The sequence below is a fragment of the Bombyx mori genome, chromosome 13 (genome assembly GCF_030269925.1).
Source record: "Bombyx mori chromosome 13, ASM3026992v2".
Lineage (NCBI taxonomy): Eukaryota > Metazoa > Arthropoda > Insecta > Lepidoptera > Bombycidae > Bombyx > Bombyx mori.
In genome coordinates this window covers 8405127-8421496 of record NC_085119.1, presented here as the reverse complement: position 1 = coordinate 8421496, position 16370 = coordinate 8405127, and the positions used below count along the sequence as shown (strand labels likewise).

The window sequence follows — 16370 nt, the reverse complement described above, 5'->3', positions numbered from 1 at the left end:
AATGTTAATATGACTAACATAGTTTTTTTTTAAATGAGGTTTTAATAAAGAGTTATGAAATATGAAAGTCTTTTAAGTACTCCCTACTCTTTAGATTCGGAAACGCCCAAAATAAATTGACTGCCTATCCTCTGTTCTCGAGTACGAAACATAATCATTGTGTTGAATAATATACGCGTACTATATAAAGAATAAAATATACTACACAACTAACTAGGTGCCATCATAAAATTCTAGTGCAGTTCCATTACTTGCCGTATAATTCTGCTATAAATAATTTAAGTTTCATTCATGATTATAAGTCACGGACAGCTATAACTTGCAAATTGAAATTTCCATCGAACATGTTTGTAAGTTTGTCGAAATTTACGACGTCACCAGTGAGTTTTCTCTCGCCGCCACTGAATACAAAGTTATGTTAATGTTGCTAGTGCACCGAGCTTGGAACTGCAGTTATCTTTATATAGGTATAGGTGCACCAAGATCTAATAATTTCCACGTTTCATTCACGTATACCTATGTATATTTTATTATTATTATAGCCTTTATTCAGACAGTATTTCATTTACATATCTTAATTTTCTTTTTGTTAACACTTTTATTTTTATATACTTTATATATTAAAGTCTTAACTCTATCCTTAACTACACTCGCGAGCAAAAGTTTGGAATCACTTACTTGAAATTGATTCCGCGCGATCTTGTGTACTAAATATTTTTTTGATAATCATAAAAACGAGATCATTTTAAAGGTTGAATTCCTAACTTTAAACTGATACCAAATTCATTAAAATCAAGCCAGTATTTAAGAAGTTATCTTGGATTAAGTGAAGGAATAACGAAAAAGACGTGTTTCAATTGCTTGATACGTCGCGAGTTGCGGCCTACTGACCCCTATAAAAGCACCTGTTATCGGATTTTCTTTATCAGTCGACTTTCACACGTTGACTGGTACATATCTCGGCTACTTTTGACCCTTTACCTTGTACGACAATTGGGACAACACCTACAGAAGTAGCACAAATCGTAGCCCTATTGCAAGAAGAGCTCAGCCAGCGGATTGTCGCTCGTCGGCTCCAAATAAGCCATTCCTGTGTTTCAAAAGTTTGCAAGCGCTTTCAAGAGACTGGTAGCTTTATCCCGAGACCAAGATCTGGACGGCGCCGGGGCACATCGGAGAGGAATGACCGTTTTATCGTGTTAACCTCTCTCCGAAATCGGCATTAACCTGGTGTCGACGTCCAACAGGAGCTCCAAGATGTTCGTAGGGTAGCAGCTAGCAAGTAGACAGTTCGTCGACGACTCAAGCAAGCGAATCTGACTCCAAAAAGGCCTGTCACAGGCCCGAAACTCACGGTAGCTCATCGACAAGCACGCCTTCAATTTGCTCGTACCAATCTTAATTGAGAGGTTGAGCAATGGAGGCAAATCCTGTTCTCCGACGAGAGCAGGATGTGTTTGCATGGTAGCGACCGAAGAGGTTGGGTCTACAGGCGGCCTGGGGAGCGATTTGCGCAGTGCTGTTTCGCTGAAACAGTGGCTTATGGGGTCGGCTCTTGTATGATGTGGGCCGGCATTTCCTTCGACGGTAAAACCGAGCTTGTTTTCGTGCCTGGTGGGGGACGAGGAGGCGGTCAACTTCGGACGGGTACATTTCCAATATTCTGCTGGAACATGTCGTTCCCTATGCGGGATATGCCGGTGATAGCTTCCTCCTTAAGCACGATAACGCTCGTTGTCACACTGCCCGTGGAACAACTGAATACTTCGAAGAAGTCTATATCGCCACATTGGACTGGCCTGCGCTCAGCCCTGACTTGAATCCTATTCAGCACGTGTGGGATGAACTGAAGAATAGGGTTCGTTCCAGAACTTCTGCTCCTTCATGCCTGAATGAGCTGAAATCGGCGTTGATTGAGAAGTGGGAAGGTATCCCACAAGAATCAATTCAAAAGCTGATCAGGTCTATGAAGAATCGTCTTCGAGGAGTTATTAGGGCAAGGGAAGGGAACACAAACTACTGACATTTAATTTTAAGGCTAAATAAATTTTTTATTTATTAATTTTTGTTGTTTTATGCATTCATTATTTTTCCATATTTCCTTTGTTTCCTACCTCCTTCACTTAATCGGGAATAGCTCCTTAACTACTGGCTCGATTTGAATGAATTTGGTATCAGTTTAAAGTTAAGAGTTCAACCTTTAAAATGATCTCATTTTTATGATTATCAAAAAAATATTTAGTACACAAGATCGCGCGGAATCAATTTCAAGTAAGTGATTCCAAACTTTTGCTCGCGAGTGTATTTAACATCGATAACCCCGTCTGTATGTCATTTATTGACAAAGGCCTCCTCCAACCTTTTCCATTCCTCTCTGTCTTTGGCAGTTCTTGTCCATAAACCTCCTGCTACGGCTTTAATATCATCCACCCATCTGCTGGAAGGTCTACCTCTTTTCCTCTTCATATGACTTGTGAACCAATTCATTATTGATTTTGACTATTTATCTTTACCTCTAACTATATGACCTGACCATCTCCACTTTGTGGAGACCTATGTATATACCCAAGTAAAATACTTGTTTAATTTGTTTAACAAGGTAAGCTCGATACGGAAATGGGTAAAATAGGTTATCGAAAGATTGTCGTCTTTTCTATATTCGATCAATATGTTATATCAAGTACCCTAAATGTACCCTTATGTTCCCTAAAATTGTTTTCATCCTGTTCCGAATAAACATGTATATTGGGAGAAGTGTGTCAGGTGTATTAATTCATTGAATTCGTCATCACAGACGATCGCGCTTATGAAGCTGCGACCTGCGCCTGACGAGGAGGCGGTCAACTTCGGACGGGTACATTTCCAATATTCTGCTGGAACATGTCGTTCCCTATGCGGGATATGCCGGTGATAGCTTCCTCCTTAAGCACGATAACGCTCGTTGTCACACTGCCCGTGGAACAACTGAATACTTCGAAGAAGTCTATATCGCCACATTGGACTGGCCTGCGCTCAGCCCTGACTTGAATCCTATTCAGCACGTGTGGGATGAACTGAAGAATAGGGTTCGTTCCAGAACTTCTGCTCCTTCATGCCTGAATGAGCTGAAATCGGCGTTGATTGAGAAGTGGGAAGGTATCCCACAAGAATCAATTCAAAAGCTGATCAGGTCTATGAAGAATCGTCTTCGAGGAGTTATTAGGGCAAGGGAAGGGAACACAAACTACTGACATTTAATTTTAAGGCTAAATAAATTTTTTATTTATTAATTTTTGTTGTTTTATGCATTCATTATTTTTCCATATTTCCTTTGTTTCCTACCTCCTTCACTTAATCGGGAATAGCTCCTTAACTACTGGCTCGATTTGAATGAATTTGGTATCAGTTTAAAGTTAAGAGTTCAACCTTTAAAATGATCTCATTTTTATGATTATCAAAAAAATATTTAGTACACAAGATCGCGCGGAATCAATTTCAAGTAAGTGATTCCAAACTTTTGCTCGCGAGTGTATTTAACATCGATAACCCCGTCTGTATGTCATTTATTGACAAAGGCCTCCTCCAACCTTTTCCATTCCTCTCTGTCTTTGGCAGTTCTTGTCCATAAACCTCCTGCTACGGCTTTAATATCATCCACCCATCTGCTGGAAGGTCTACCTCTTTTCCTCTTCATATGACTTGTGAACCAATTCATTATTGATTTTGACTATTTATCTTTACCTCTAACTATATGACCTGACCATCTCCACTTTGTGGAGACCTATGTATATACCCAAGTAAAATACTTGTTTAATTTGTTTAACAAGGTAAGCTCGATACGGAAATGGGTAAAATAGGTTATCGAAAGATTGTCGTCTTTTCTATATTCGATCAATATGTTATATCAAGTACCCTAAATGTACCCTTATGTTCCCTAAAATTGTTTTCATCCTGTTCCGAATAAACATGTATATTGGGAGAAGTGTGTCAGGTGTATTAATTCATTGAATTCGTCATCACAGACGATCGCGCTTATGAAGCTGCGACGCACAACTTTGATCGTGTGCGCTCTGCCATGTGATCAAATGAGCTTGGCGCGCTATGGGGATAACGCTGGACTTGTTTATAGAGTACCTGCCACTGAACTTAAGATCTCATCTACTCAGTGATTCACTGGTTCCCAAAAGATATAAACTAGAGCGGTTCATGTGAAGGACTAATTAATATTAGGCACTCGTTAAGCATGAAAGGTAGCAAGCATTTAGAGATGTTCCACGCATAACAAAATGAGTTAAAATAACAGAATATGATAAGATTTTTTTTAAATAATTATGATAATTTTACTTCTGTAAATAAGCAATATTTTTTCTGTTACTAAGCAAGATGACGGCAAGATTTATTCACGGTATATATACATATAATTACGGTAGGCATCGGCTTGACTGTGCTCTTAGCATTGCTAACGTCTCAGAAACGGTAACCCATTAAATGGGCCATATGTTCGCCTGCAGACAGTGGCAGTGTAGAGCAATATTGTAGTGATTAAAAAAATATTTTTATTTATTAAAAACGTTATTTTAAATTGTTTTTCCGTGAACTCGTTTAGGCTAGCTTAACAGAAAATATAAATCATCACAAGAGTGAAAGGACAGAAACTAGAATTCTGGTCAATATAAAAATTGTCTCTACATTATGTATACTTAGTCTGGCCATAAACACTGATTCAATGAAAAATAAACAAAATATTACATTTGAATTTGGAATCTGTCATTTTTATATGATTGCTCATTGAGTTTTCTCGTTTTGGCGCCAATACATTGTACAATATTTTGCGATATTAAAATGGAGTGGGGTGATAAAGAGAACCGAATCGCTGTTATTGCATTACACAAAGTAGGTATGGAGCCAAATGCAATTTTTAAAACTCTCCATACGCTTGGTATTAGTAAAATGTTTGTGTACCGGGCTATTAATAGGTGCAATAAGACCTCCTCTGTTTGTGACAGAAAAAGATCTGGCCGTCCACGTAGTTTTCGTACGAAAAAGGTGGTCAAAGCAGTAAGGGAAAGAATTCGAAGAAATCCAGTCCGAAAGCAAAAGATTTTATCTCGGGAGATGAAGATAGCACCTAGAACCATGTCGCGTATTTTTAAAGATGACTTAGGACTTGCAGCATATAAGAGACGTACTGGTCATTTCTTAACTGATAATTTAAAAAAGAATAGGGTGGTACAATCGAAGCAACTACTGAAGCGGTGCGCAAAGGGAGGTCATAGAAAAATTTTGTTTACGGATGAGAAAATTTTTACAATTGAGCAACATTTTAACAAACAAAATGACCGTATTTATGCTCAAAGCTCTAAGTAAACTTCCAAATTAGTCGACAGAGTGCAACGTGGGCACTATTCGACTTCAGTGACAGAATAAAACGTGGGTATTAGCTATGAAGGAGTGACTGAGCCATACTTTTGTGAAAAAGGTATCAAAACATCGGCACAAGTGTATCAAGATACCATTCTTGTGAAGGTAGTGAAGCCCCTTAACAACACCATGTTCATTAATCAAGAATGGTCCTTCCAGCAAGACTCGGCGCCAGGTCATAAAGCTCGGTCTACGCAGTCTTGGTTGGAAACGAACGTTTCGGACTTCATCAGAGCTGACTGGCCGTTGTCTAGTCCCGATCTTAATCCGCTGGATTATTATTTATGGTCAGTTTTAAAGAGTACGGCTTGCTCTAAACGCCATGATAATTTGGAGTCCCTAAAACAATCCGTACGATTGACAGTGAAAATTTTTCCCATGGAAAGAGTGCGTGCTTCTATTGTTAACTGGCCTCAACGTTTAAAGGACTGTATTGCAGCCAATGGAGACCACTTCGAATAAGCTTTTTATACTTTAAATTGTTTTATATTTATGTATTAAACTAACACACTTTAAAAGTAATAAATGTTATTTACAATAGAAATTTTATTTTTTCCTTTGTAACAGTATTTATGGCCAGACTAAGTAGTATTTCGGTGCTAATAACCTGCAAATGAAGTTTAACAACCGTTAGTTGTCTCAACGAGCGGTTTCAATTACTAATAGTTTCTAAACGTCGTTTATTTAGATCAATTTAACTAGCACGTGCCAGCGAAACCTATGTAACGTCAGTATTATTAAAGTTATTCGCACCGACCAACTGCATCACGGGTTTGCGCCATTTTATAATTGCTTGTTGTTCAACTGAGTATAGATATATAATTTTTATTGCATGGATGATTGGACAGCCAGCTGGTGTTAAGTGGTCACCGGAGCACATAGACATCTATAATGTAAATGCCGCCACCTACCTTGAGATATAAATTGTAAAGTCTCAGTATACTTACAACGGCTGCCCCACCGTTCAAACCGAAACGCATTACTGCTTCACGGCAGAAATAGGCAGGGTGTTGGTACCTACCCGTGTGGACTCACAAATTATAATTTTGCGTGTTCGATTTTTATTACACGATGTTATTCCTTCACGTACGTATTTCATTACAAAAATTGGTAGTTATCCGCCTGCGGGATTCGAACACCGACGCATCGCAAGATACGAATGAATGAATTTATGTTATGATCCGCGAGTGGACTAAGCTGTATCTTCTTAATAAAATGAGACTTAAAAACATGCTTAGGTACGTCCGTCATGTTTATCACTTAGGTATGTGTAGTATTCGCTTAAGTGTTTTATCACACGCGCAGCTCGCACTAACATAAGACTCCCTACAAACTTTATTCGCAGGATCGCCATCGTTACCCTGGAGTACGTGCGGAATGCAGATCTTCACAACGATCAGAATTTCGAACCCATCCGCAAGTACATGAAAACAACGTCGGAATGCCTCTTCAGCAATGCAACACGACAGACCCCTTATTGTAGCCGCAATTGAGTACAAACCTGACTCGGATCTCGCTAGGCCTCCCTCGGAGACGCTCGGACAGTAGCAATTGTTAGCAATACCTCTATCCCAATATTCATACTGGTTGTAGGACCTCTTGTGAGCCCGCACGGGTAGGTACCACCACCCCGCCTATTTCTGCCGTGAAGCAGTGATGCGTTTCGGCTTGAATGGTGGGGCAACCGTTGTAACTATACTGAGATCTTAGAACTTATATCTCAAGGTGGGTGGCGCATTTACGTTGTAGATGTGTATGGGCTCCAGTAACCACTTAACACCAGGTGGGCTGTGAGCTCGTCCACACATCTAAGCTATAAATAATTAAAAAATATATTGAACGTTGCTGTATGCCTTAATATGAATTCAAAGGTTTTTTTTTTTAAATTAAACGCGTAGTTTTAAATTGTGTATTTACAAGCCGCTTCTACAGCCAACAAAGTCGGAAACATTGTGTAATAAAATCGAAGTCTGTGTCTGTGTGGTATTCAGTGGTAGGTTTATATATACAATATTTTATATATACAATATATATATACAATGTTTTAAGCTAGCATTGACTGATATCAGCATCCTGCTTATGCCTACTGCAGTGAACGATAAACATTCTTAGATTAATAACAATTATTTTTTTCCTTTTGCTTAAAATATATTTTTTATCAGCCGTTGCTGATTATGGTCAAACTATAAAACGTTTCATTACCACATTTAGAAAACGATGAATTTAAGAAAACTTGTTTTATTTGTCGAATACGCGTACATACAATGTATAACTAAAGGTAATAAAATGCCAAATCACCAATCTGAATGAACAACTCCTTCCGCTCCATTTCACTTTTATTTTCAAACTTCCAACTCGATGAGTCGAACGATTGAACCTATTCCGTACATAAACTTTATCCACAGTATCTACTCGCATGTGAATGGAAAAAAAAATCGTATTCGTCCATAGCTTTGTTTATTTTAATTAAGATTTTACATATTGTGTCGTAATTGTATATGAGATAATAACAAACAAATATTTTTTGAGAAAATTATATTTTACAATAGACACACTATTGACAATACTTATAGTTAACACAAACCAACCACAACCAATTTCCTATTGATGTCGTCGATTACTAACTAACTCTTGTCTTCTTTTCACTTAGGTTCAAACTACGCCTCGTTTATTATTTACAAAAGTTTATTAGGTTTACGATTTTTTTTTAATTTGGTCAGGTAGATTATTGGTGTTCCATCACCGGTCACCGTTCTCGTCGAACCCCTTCGCTTGCGATGAAGGGCTCACGAGTAAATTAACCCTCAGACACAGCCCACTGAGTTTCTCGCCGGATCTTCTCAGTGGGTCGCGTTTCCGATCCGGTGGTAGATTCTGCGAAGCACGGCTCTTGCTAGGGTTCGTGTTAGCAACTTCGTCAGGTTTGAGCCCCGTGAGCTCACCTACTAGTTAAGGTTCCGCTGAAACAGCCTCTCAAGGCTATCAGCCTAGGTAGGAAAAAAAATGTATGTACGTGGAAAAATCGGTAACATGCCAGAATAATTTGAACCCCAATATAGTCGAATCACTCCAGAGGAACAAGTCGGTATACCAAACATTTTACCTATTATGCCACAGACGCATAAAAGAATTTTCTAGTTCCAAAAAATCGATATCCGATTAACTTTCAACGGTTAATATCGGATGGTGTTTAAATGACGAGACGAACTTTTAACATATCAAACGATAAGAGTACTTTTCTAATTAAATTTTAGACAAAGCATTTGAAAGATCGCAATGAAAACGCAGATGTGATCAAATCATTAAAGAGGGGGCGTTAAAAGTTAGTTCTTGAATCAAAAATACATTGTTGCTACACGCAAAAAAATATTCTGACATGAATAATTCTTGGTTCTTCCAGTAAACTCATTAATTAAACTATCTATAGCTTGTCTATTATCATTCACCATTCATAGTCTTTCACTAAATATTACTCAATTTAGATGAGCTGTCTTAAGTGATACCGCCTTAAGGTGGCCCGACCCACCCCTGGAGAAACCCCCCGATGAATATTCATACCGCGATCGACGTGCGCGCTTTATTCACTGTAAACACGCGTACGTGTCCTCTCCTGTTTCTCTTGTATTACGTAAATATCCAATCTATTCTTTTAAATTATTAAACACAGGGACGAAGAAGGTAGGTGCGGTGAATTAAGGAAAGTATCCACCCGCCTATACATGTCGGCAGGAAAATTTATGACCTCGAACATATTTACCACTCGAGGGGGGATTCAGTGATCAATCTCGTCACTATTTCGAAGGTATTAATGTTGTATGTAACGTTCACGATATAGGGAATGTTTTGGTAAATTGTGGATTATTAGCCTTTACCTGACACCTGAATACGGCATATCAGAGTATCTAATATCACTAAAGCATTCAATGAAATACAAGATACGTATTTAGAACATTTTTTATTGATTCAAATTTAATCTCTCGATCTTTTTTCTGTATTCAAAGTTAATAAAATACATAATTATTTGCTTTTCCTTATATTGTATGACGAAGTGCCTTGGCCGAACGTCGGAACTTTACTCACGTTAAAAGTTAAAAAATAATGGTAGTATTTGATCCAAAAATAAAAAACGCCCAGCGCACAATACGTGGACGTCATCATTAGTGGTAAGAATGGCAGCGTTTTGTCTAAGCCCCATGCAACATGTAACATATTTTCGTAAACGCACAATAAAATAAGACCGTATATGTAAATAGATTCAAACGGTCCAATCATCGGCAGTCTCATGAAACGACGTCTCCGCTTCTTAGTAGCTTTCGTTTCAACTGTATACAAAGCTGGAACGTTACCAAAAACAATCGCCACGTGTGTCAATAGAAGAAATATTTTTATTGACAACAAATCTTTCGGGTACAGAAGCGGAAAAAGTGAATAGTGACCCACGGTTGAGAGTAAAATGAATAATCTTCCGTCCACGTCGCCAAGAACCGACAGAAAACTGAAACGAATAAAACAATGAACGGATACAGAATAAATAATTAAAAAAAAAAAGAAACGCAATACACAATTGTTTTTCTTAAACTCTTACCTCAACGGTATTATAATCATCAAAATTGCTTTCTCGTGAACATGCCAACCCAGCATAAACGAACAAGTCGCACAGACGACAATACATCTATGGAACAAAAAATACCAACATATGAACACAATTATCGAAGCTTACCTGTTTTAGTTTCATATAAAAAAAATCGTTTTTTTTTTATTATAAATTAGTACTGGTAACATCATTTTCGCGTTTATTGCAATTGAAATAAATAAATAAATCACCACCCTTCGTTAATTTAGAAATTCCTTTATATGCTTCAAATTGAGTACGGAATTCACTCGAACTATAGACATAGGTACCTACTAATTATATTTGATGCTCTCCACTCCACAACATATCGAGGGGTGAAAAGATACTTGGTTAAAGCGACATTTTTGCAACTTACACGAGAGCTATTTAAAGTGTAAATTATAGAAAAAAATATCATAACAAAAAACTTCTTCGGCTGTTTGAATGGAGTAAACTTAATTGAAGTTCAATAAAAAACATCGAATTGTTGATACTAACACCAAATAAAACGGACCTTTAATTACAAAGATACATCGTCTTTTCGCATTAAAAGTGTACAATTTCCAGAAATATTCTAAATTGAGTTAATATGAGGAATAATTTGGCATCACCAGTATTTTTCTTACAAATACTGTCAAAAGAGCGTAGTTTCGTTTTGTTTTTTTTTTGTTTACCTACATTTTGACTACTATAACAAAACTAATACATAATTTTATCTTACTACTAGCTGACCCGGCAAACATTGTTTTGCCATATATAAGATTTCTAGGGAATTTCTAGTGTAGAAAAAAAAACTTAACTTATTGTAAGTGTGTAAGGATGTGGTAAATGATTGAAAGAGGTATGTAGTGCTGTGAACGATGAGGGAATATATAATAAAAATAACAAAACCTCATTCAACCACATAATACCTCATTATAACAAAAAAAATGTCCAAATAAAAAAATATGTTAGGGGTGGACAACCCTAATCACTTAGGGGTATGAAAAATAGATAGTAGCCGATTCTCAGGCTTACTGAATATGCATAAAAAAATTCATGAGAATCGGTCAAGCGGTTTCGGAGGAGTATGGGAACGAACATTGTGACACGAGAATTTTATATATTAAGATAAAAGACAGATAATGTAACTGGTAAAAAATAAAAAATAAAAGTTGCAAAGATGATTAATATCAAAAATATCACATGTTAAACCTTTAAAACACTCTCTCAAAATTAGTAAGTTTTGAGATTATACAGTTTTAATGCGAGAATGTGTGTGATGATGAGAGATGAAATAATGTCGTGTATTAAGCGAAATGTCGTTTAAACCAAATAGCCAAATAGATATACAGGCAGTAGGTTGGCACCAACGGGCGTGGACTTACAACTATACCAGCAGCTGTTCGTAATTTACCTTATAAAACAAATAGGTCTGTATCTTCTGTCCGCACAAAGACACCACATCTTGTACAATGCGGGCATCATAGACAAACACGTCATTATAAAAGTGAAACTCGGCGTAATTGATGGTAAAACTGAATGGTCGTATTCTTGCACTAGCCCTCCTGTCATCGATGCTTCCGATTTCGGTATGTTAATTCCATATTTTGTTACTAGAAAATTAAAAGATTATAATATAAAGGTTTACAAAATTCTTATATATGTACTTAGTTTTTAAAATATCATTTCTACCCTCTTTTAATTCATCTACTTTCATGATGTTCCTGTGTGATGTAAAATAGCTGTTGATTGACTTACTTGGCTTTTATCACACAACCATAGCATGTTCGATTAATAAAGACTACTCTACAACTATTTGATTTTAAATTGATGGCCATACTTTAATTTTGTCCCTGTGGTTCCCAATTAGTCACTCTCAAAAGTCCTGAATACCACTTCATAAACGAGCTACCACTCTATCGATTTCCGCAGCCTTTCTCTTATGAGGACACTCTTAGTGGACACTAATAAAAATACGACTGAACATCCTTTAAAATTTATCAATATTACGGAAATATCAGTGGTGATGCACTTCTTAGTCCACTGTCAAATAAATACCTAGGCGTCACTCTCGACAGAGGGATGACATTCCACCCCCACATTAAGTCGGTATGCGACTGAGCCGCGTTCATACTAGGACGCTTCTATTCGATTATTTGCAAGGGAAGTAAATTGTCGACGACGTGGACCTAGAATCCATATCAGTAAGTATCTATAATTGACATCAGAGCCCCATTTCGAAAAAGCGGCACGACACGAGAACCCTCTCATCGTGGCAGTAACTACATTCCTGATCCTGCAGACCGAAAGGTAAACAGTCGACATCACCCAAAACACGTCACTTCGGATCCTCCCGATCCACAAACGTTGCTTTTAGGTACCCCAAGCAACGGTCATTGTTCTCGTCGAACCCGTCGCTTGCGACGAAGGGCTCGGCGAGTAAATTAACCCACAGACACAGCCCACTGAGTTTCACGCCGGATCTTCTCAGTGGGTCGCGTTTCCGGTCCGGTGGTAGATTCTGCAAAGTGCTGCTCTTGCTAGGGCTAGTGTTAGCAGCGCCTCCAGGTTTGAACCCCGAAAGCTCACATACACGTTAGGGTTTCGCTGACATAGCCTTTCAAGGCTATCAACTTAGGTAGAATAAAAAAGCACCTCTTTAAAGTTCCGATGTCTTTCATTTAACTGGCTCGATGGTGCAGTAGTTAGCGCCCTTGTTCGACTTTACTTCGAGGTTCCATTCTCACATCGAGCAAATATTCGTGTGATGAACACATTTGTTCACTCTTTGTCTATGTGTGTTTATTATATAGATATATGTATATACATTTATTTATATGTTTATAGGTATTTACATCAGTGATTGGTTCCCATTATATGTACTTATATGTAGGTGTCTACGCGAGACACTGTGGCTTTATTGTTTCAATAATAACACCAATTGAATGCTTGCTACTTGCTTTAATTACAATTTACAATGCTTTAGTCGTGATTGTTCGTCGATGAATGTATGAATGTGACCTTTCTCGAAAAGGAAGGATCTTGTGCCCATAATGATTATAGGTATATTATGAGGTATATTAAGAATGTTGTTGAATGCTGTCAGCGCGCGGTGCCGGTAGTAGTAAATGTTTTGGCTAGCTTGCTGTGCTAAACGCGTCAGGCGCCGCGACAGTAGGTATACCCATTATATGTATTGCCATAAATATAGCTGTGCTTAGCATTACCAATGTACACCAATAAAGGTTTACTTCTAATCCTAACAAGACCATCAAATTAAAATATTATACTGGAATACATGCAAAGTCAGTTTTTACATTAATCTATATATCTATTAATATATCTAAAAATTAAAACAAAAATACTTACATAAAAATACTAATAATTTATCACCTAAATTGTACAGAGCCCAGAAATTGGGAGCCCAATATGCGTGGCAAAGTCCTCTTTTAAATGGAAATAATCTGACTAAAATCTAAAATAAAATGATTCCATTTGTACATTCATTTTAGAATAATATAGTTTAACTTTTAAACACATATTGTCAGAATTTGTTAACTTTGGTAGCAATAGTCATCTAAAAGCAAACAAAATAAGGCTCTATCAAATAATGGAACCAGAATATTTAAATAAAATAAAAAAATCACTCACCTGATTCAAATGGTCTAAAAATGGTCCAAACGATAAAGTAAATACTGATACAACAACAAATGCCAGTTTAATAAAATTTGTTATTGAAAAGGAATACCAAGCTGTGTGAACTCCGTCTATTGATGAAAGAGTGAAACAGTATGCTCTTAACAAATATACCACATACACTGGGGCAATATATAAAAATATATGTTTAAAGTTAAGTAACATAGCAAACCAGAATGCTGCTTGTAGATGATTACACTGAAAAATAAATAAAAGTTTATCATAACTTTTAGTAGTTCAAGAAAGAAAACATTTTTTTGACACAGTTTCAGATGTTGAACAGCTGTTAATCAATTCCTAATATTTCATTTTAATAACTTCATGGTCCTTGAGCACCACAACAAGAGTTACACCATCACCTTGAGACCCGATGTTATAGTCTCCATTGTATTATGATAACAACTGTTCTAAAAGTCAAACTTAAATGCATGACATCTACGGAGCAAAAATAGGCACAATAATCACAGTTGTGTACATGTGTGGAGGCTAATTTTTAAATTGATTTCTCCCTTGCTAATGAATTATAGATAATGATTGATTCAGCTATTTTATAATTGGGTAGTTATATTTAATCTTATTACTTATATTATATAGGAACATCAAGCAAATACATACCCTTATCATGTTCGATATAGAAAACAGAAGAAAACCATATAAAAATCCATTATATTGAAAGTGTATATGATCAACCATCAGCAAGCCAGGGTTGGACACTAATAAAATAAAAACTAATAGCTTTCCATTGCTGACTAGATTTGAGCAACTGAAAAAAAATTACATTAAATTGAAAGTATTTCTTTCCCAACACTACTAAGGATGTAAGGAAATCAAGGGTGAGCACCTATTAGCATTATGCTTAGTAATTAATGAACAACTCATTAAAGCAACAATTGTCAAGTGTAACTTTCCATAACTTAATGCAATACTAGCATCATCATCATGTTATCAAACTGTCCAAACATAGTTTCTTTTTTTATTGCAACAAAGGTAGATGAGTGTGTACCTAGTGGTAAGTGGCCACAGTCACTCATGGACATCATAATGCCAGGGGCAAAGCAAAGCTGCTGCCTATAACACGTGTTAACAGCAGCTTCACTCACTATATCTAGTAAATCAGATTTCTATTATACTGAGATAACTAACTTAAATACAAGTGCGCTTTGATACATTGAAACACCACCATCTATCAAGCTACATTTTCCCATTACCATTTTTTCTACATAAGAGTGAATTTGAAATTTTGTGGGACAAGTAATTGTTACTGTTTCTTTTAAGCAATGATTATTATTGATACAGTTGTAAGTTATAATAGGTATAGTTTTCAGTATTAAAATGTTATCACTCTATTGCCTTTTTGTTTTGAGATGTTAAAAGTACGATATGAATATGAGGAATATGTTTTCAGTAAAGATTTGAAACATTTTTTTAACCCTTTAAGGATGTAATATCATAGACAGGTTTATGAGATGTTACTGTCACTTGATATTGCAAACTCAACTAAGTAGATGGTGACAAATTAGTCAGTCAGAGCTAATAATTTTGGCAATTAAATGAATGCAATCTGCATCATAAGTAATTTCAGTAAAAAACCATAGATTAAATCACTTTATTAAGTGATTTAAAACCATTATATCATGGTAAACAGCTAAATAATATCAACATACCTTTTAACACTAAAAATGTAAACAAAGTCTAAAAAAATCACAGATAATCTTTGGAATAGCACGGCCATATCAGATTTATAATTTAGATTTTCTATTTTTATCATTTTGGGATCAAAATATTTTGCTACAATAGACAAGCCATATTCTAGCCAGGCAAAGAGTGGAGGGTAGTCCAGTGTCCACTCTGATGTCGATTCGTAATACCACTCTTCGACGGAAACATTATTCGTGATAGCCAACCAATTTCGATGCACTTCAAAGTCTGTTGAATGACTAAAACAAATTGAAAAACAATTCATTTAATTATAAGATATGCATAATATGAAAATTTGCAGATGTAAAATGCAATGTATATGTATACTCACTACAATGGTATGAACATAAACTTAACGGCTGTAACTATTAGTACTACTTGGGTAATCATCTTTAACACTTTTTCATTTACCTACAGTAACACTCACAAAGTCTATTAAAACGCACCGGGATAATTTGTAAACATAACCTTCTATTGCAAATTGCAATTGCATTTCATTTTTCTAATGGGAAAGGCGAAGGTGTCACACCAACGGCTTAATGTTTTGTAATTCTATTAAATAAAGATCTGGAGCCAAATAAAATGAATTTGATTAATTTGAGAACAATGTAGACGGTAGAACACTTCGAGGATGAGACATTGGTCAGAACAAGTGGCCGTCAAACACATCTTAAATATTAAGTGTACCTATGATCTATGACTCAGAATGCGAATGCCTCAGTCTCTTCCACAGGCCGCAAAGATCGTAGCAAGTAGAAGAGTTTTCTGCAGCAATGCGTTTCGGTTTGAAGGGTGGGGTAGCTGTTGTAAACTACACTAAGACCTTAGAACTTATATCTCAAGGTGGGTGACGTTGTAGATGTCTATGGGCTCCAGTAACCACTTAACACCAGGTGGGCTGTGAGCTCGTCCACCCATCTAAGCAATAAGAGAAAAAAAAACAGAAGAACAGAAGGACTTTTTGACGGGAAGGGAAGGAGTA

At 36.6% G+C, this 16370-nt stretch overlaps 1 protein-coding gene across 1 annotated transcript; it reads right to left on the bottom strand.

Moving 5' to 3' along the window:
• Positions 1–9336: 9336 nt before the first annotated feature.
• Positions 9337–16370, bottom strand: LOC101742022 (probable dolichyl pyrophosphate Glc1Man9GlcNAc2 alpha-1,3-glucosyltransferase). Its single transcript, XM_004927809.5, has 8 exons — positions 15720–16370; positions 15355–15627; positions 14306–14453; positions 13646–13888; positions 13364–13469; positions 11409–11607; positions 9986–10072; positions 9337–9895 (listed from the first exon to the last, which is right to left on the bottom strand). The coding sequence occupies exons 1-8, from the start codon at positions 15776–15778 to the stop codon at positions 9418–9420; spliced, it is 1593 nt and encodes a 530-aa protein (XP_004927866.1). The 5' UTR covers positions 15779–16370; the 3' UTR covers positions 9337–9417.

What these genes read in the sequence shown, in the direction of transcription:
- LOC101742022 (XM_004927809.5), bottom strand. Translation starts at nt 15,778, where the DNA reads ATGATTACCCAAGTAGTACTAATAGTTACAGCCGTTAAGTTTATGTTC. An exon ending in TACATTTTTAGTGTTAAAAG is followed by an intron (nt 14,454 to 15,354) that starts GTATGTTGATAT and finishes ATTTTTTTTCAG; the next exon opens with TTGCTCAAATCTAGTCAGCA. An exon ending in CTATATCGAACATGATAAGG is followed by an intron (nt 13,889 to 14,305) that starts GTATGTATTTGC and finishes TTTATTTTTCAG; the next exon opens with TGTAATCATCTACAAGCAGC.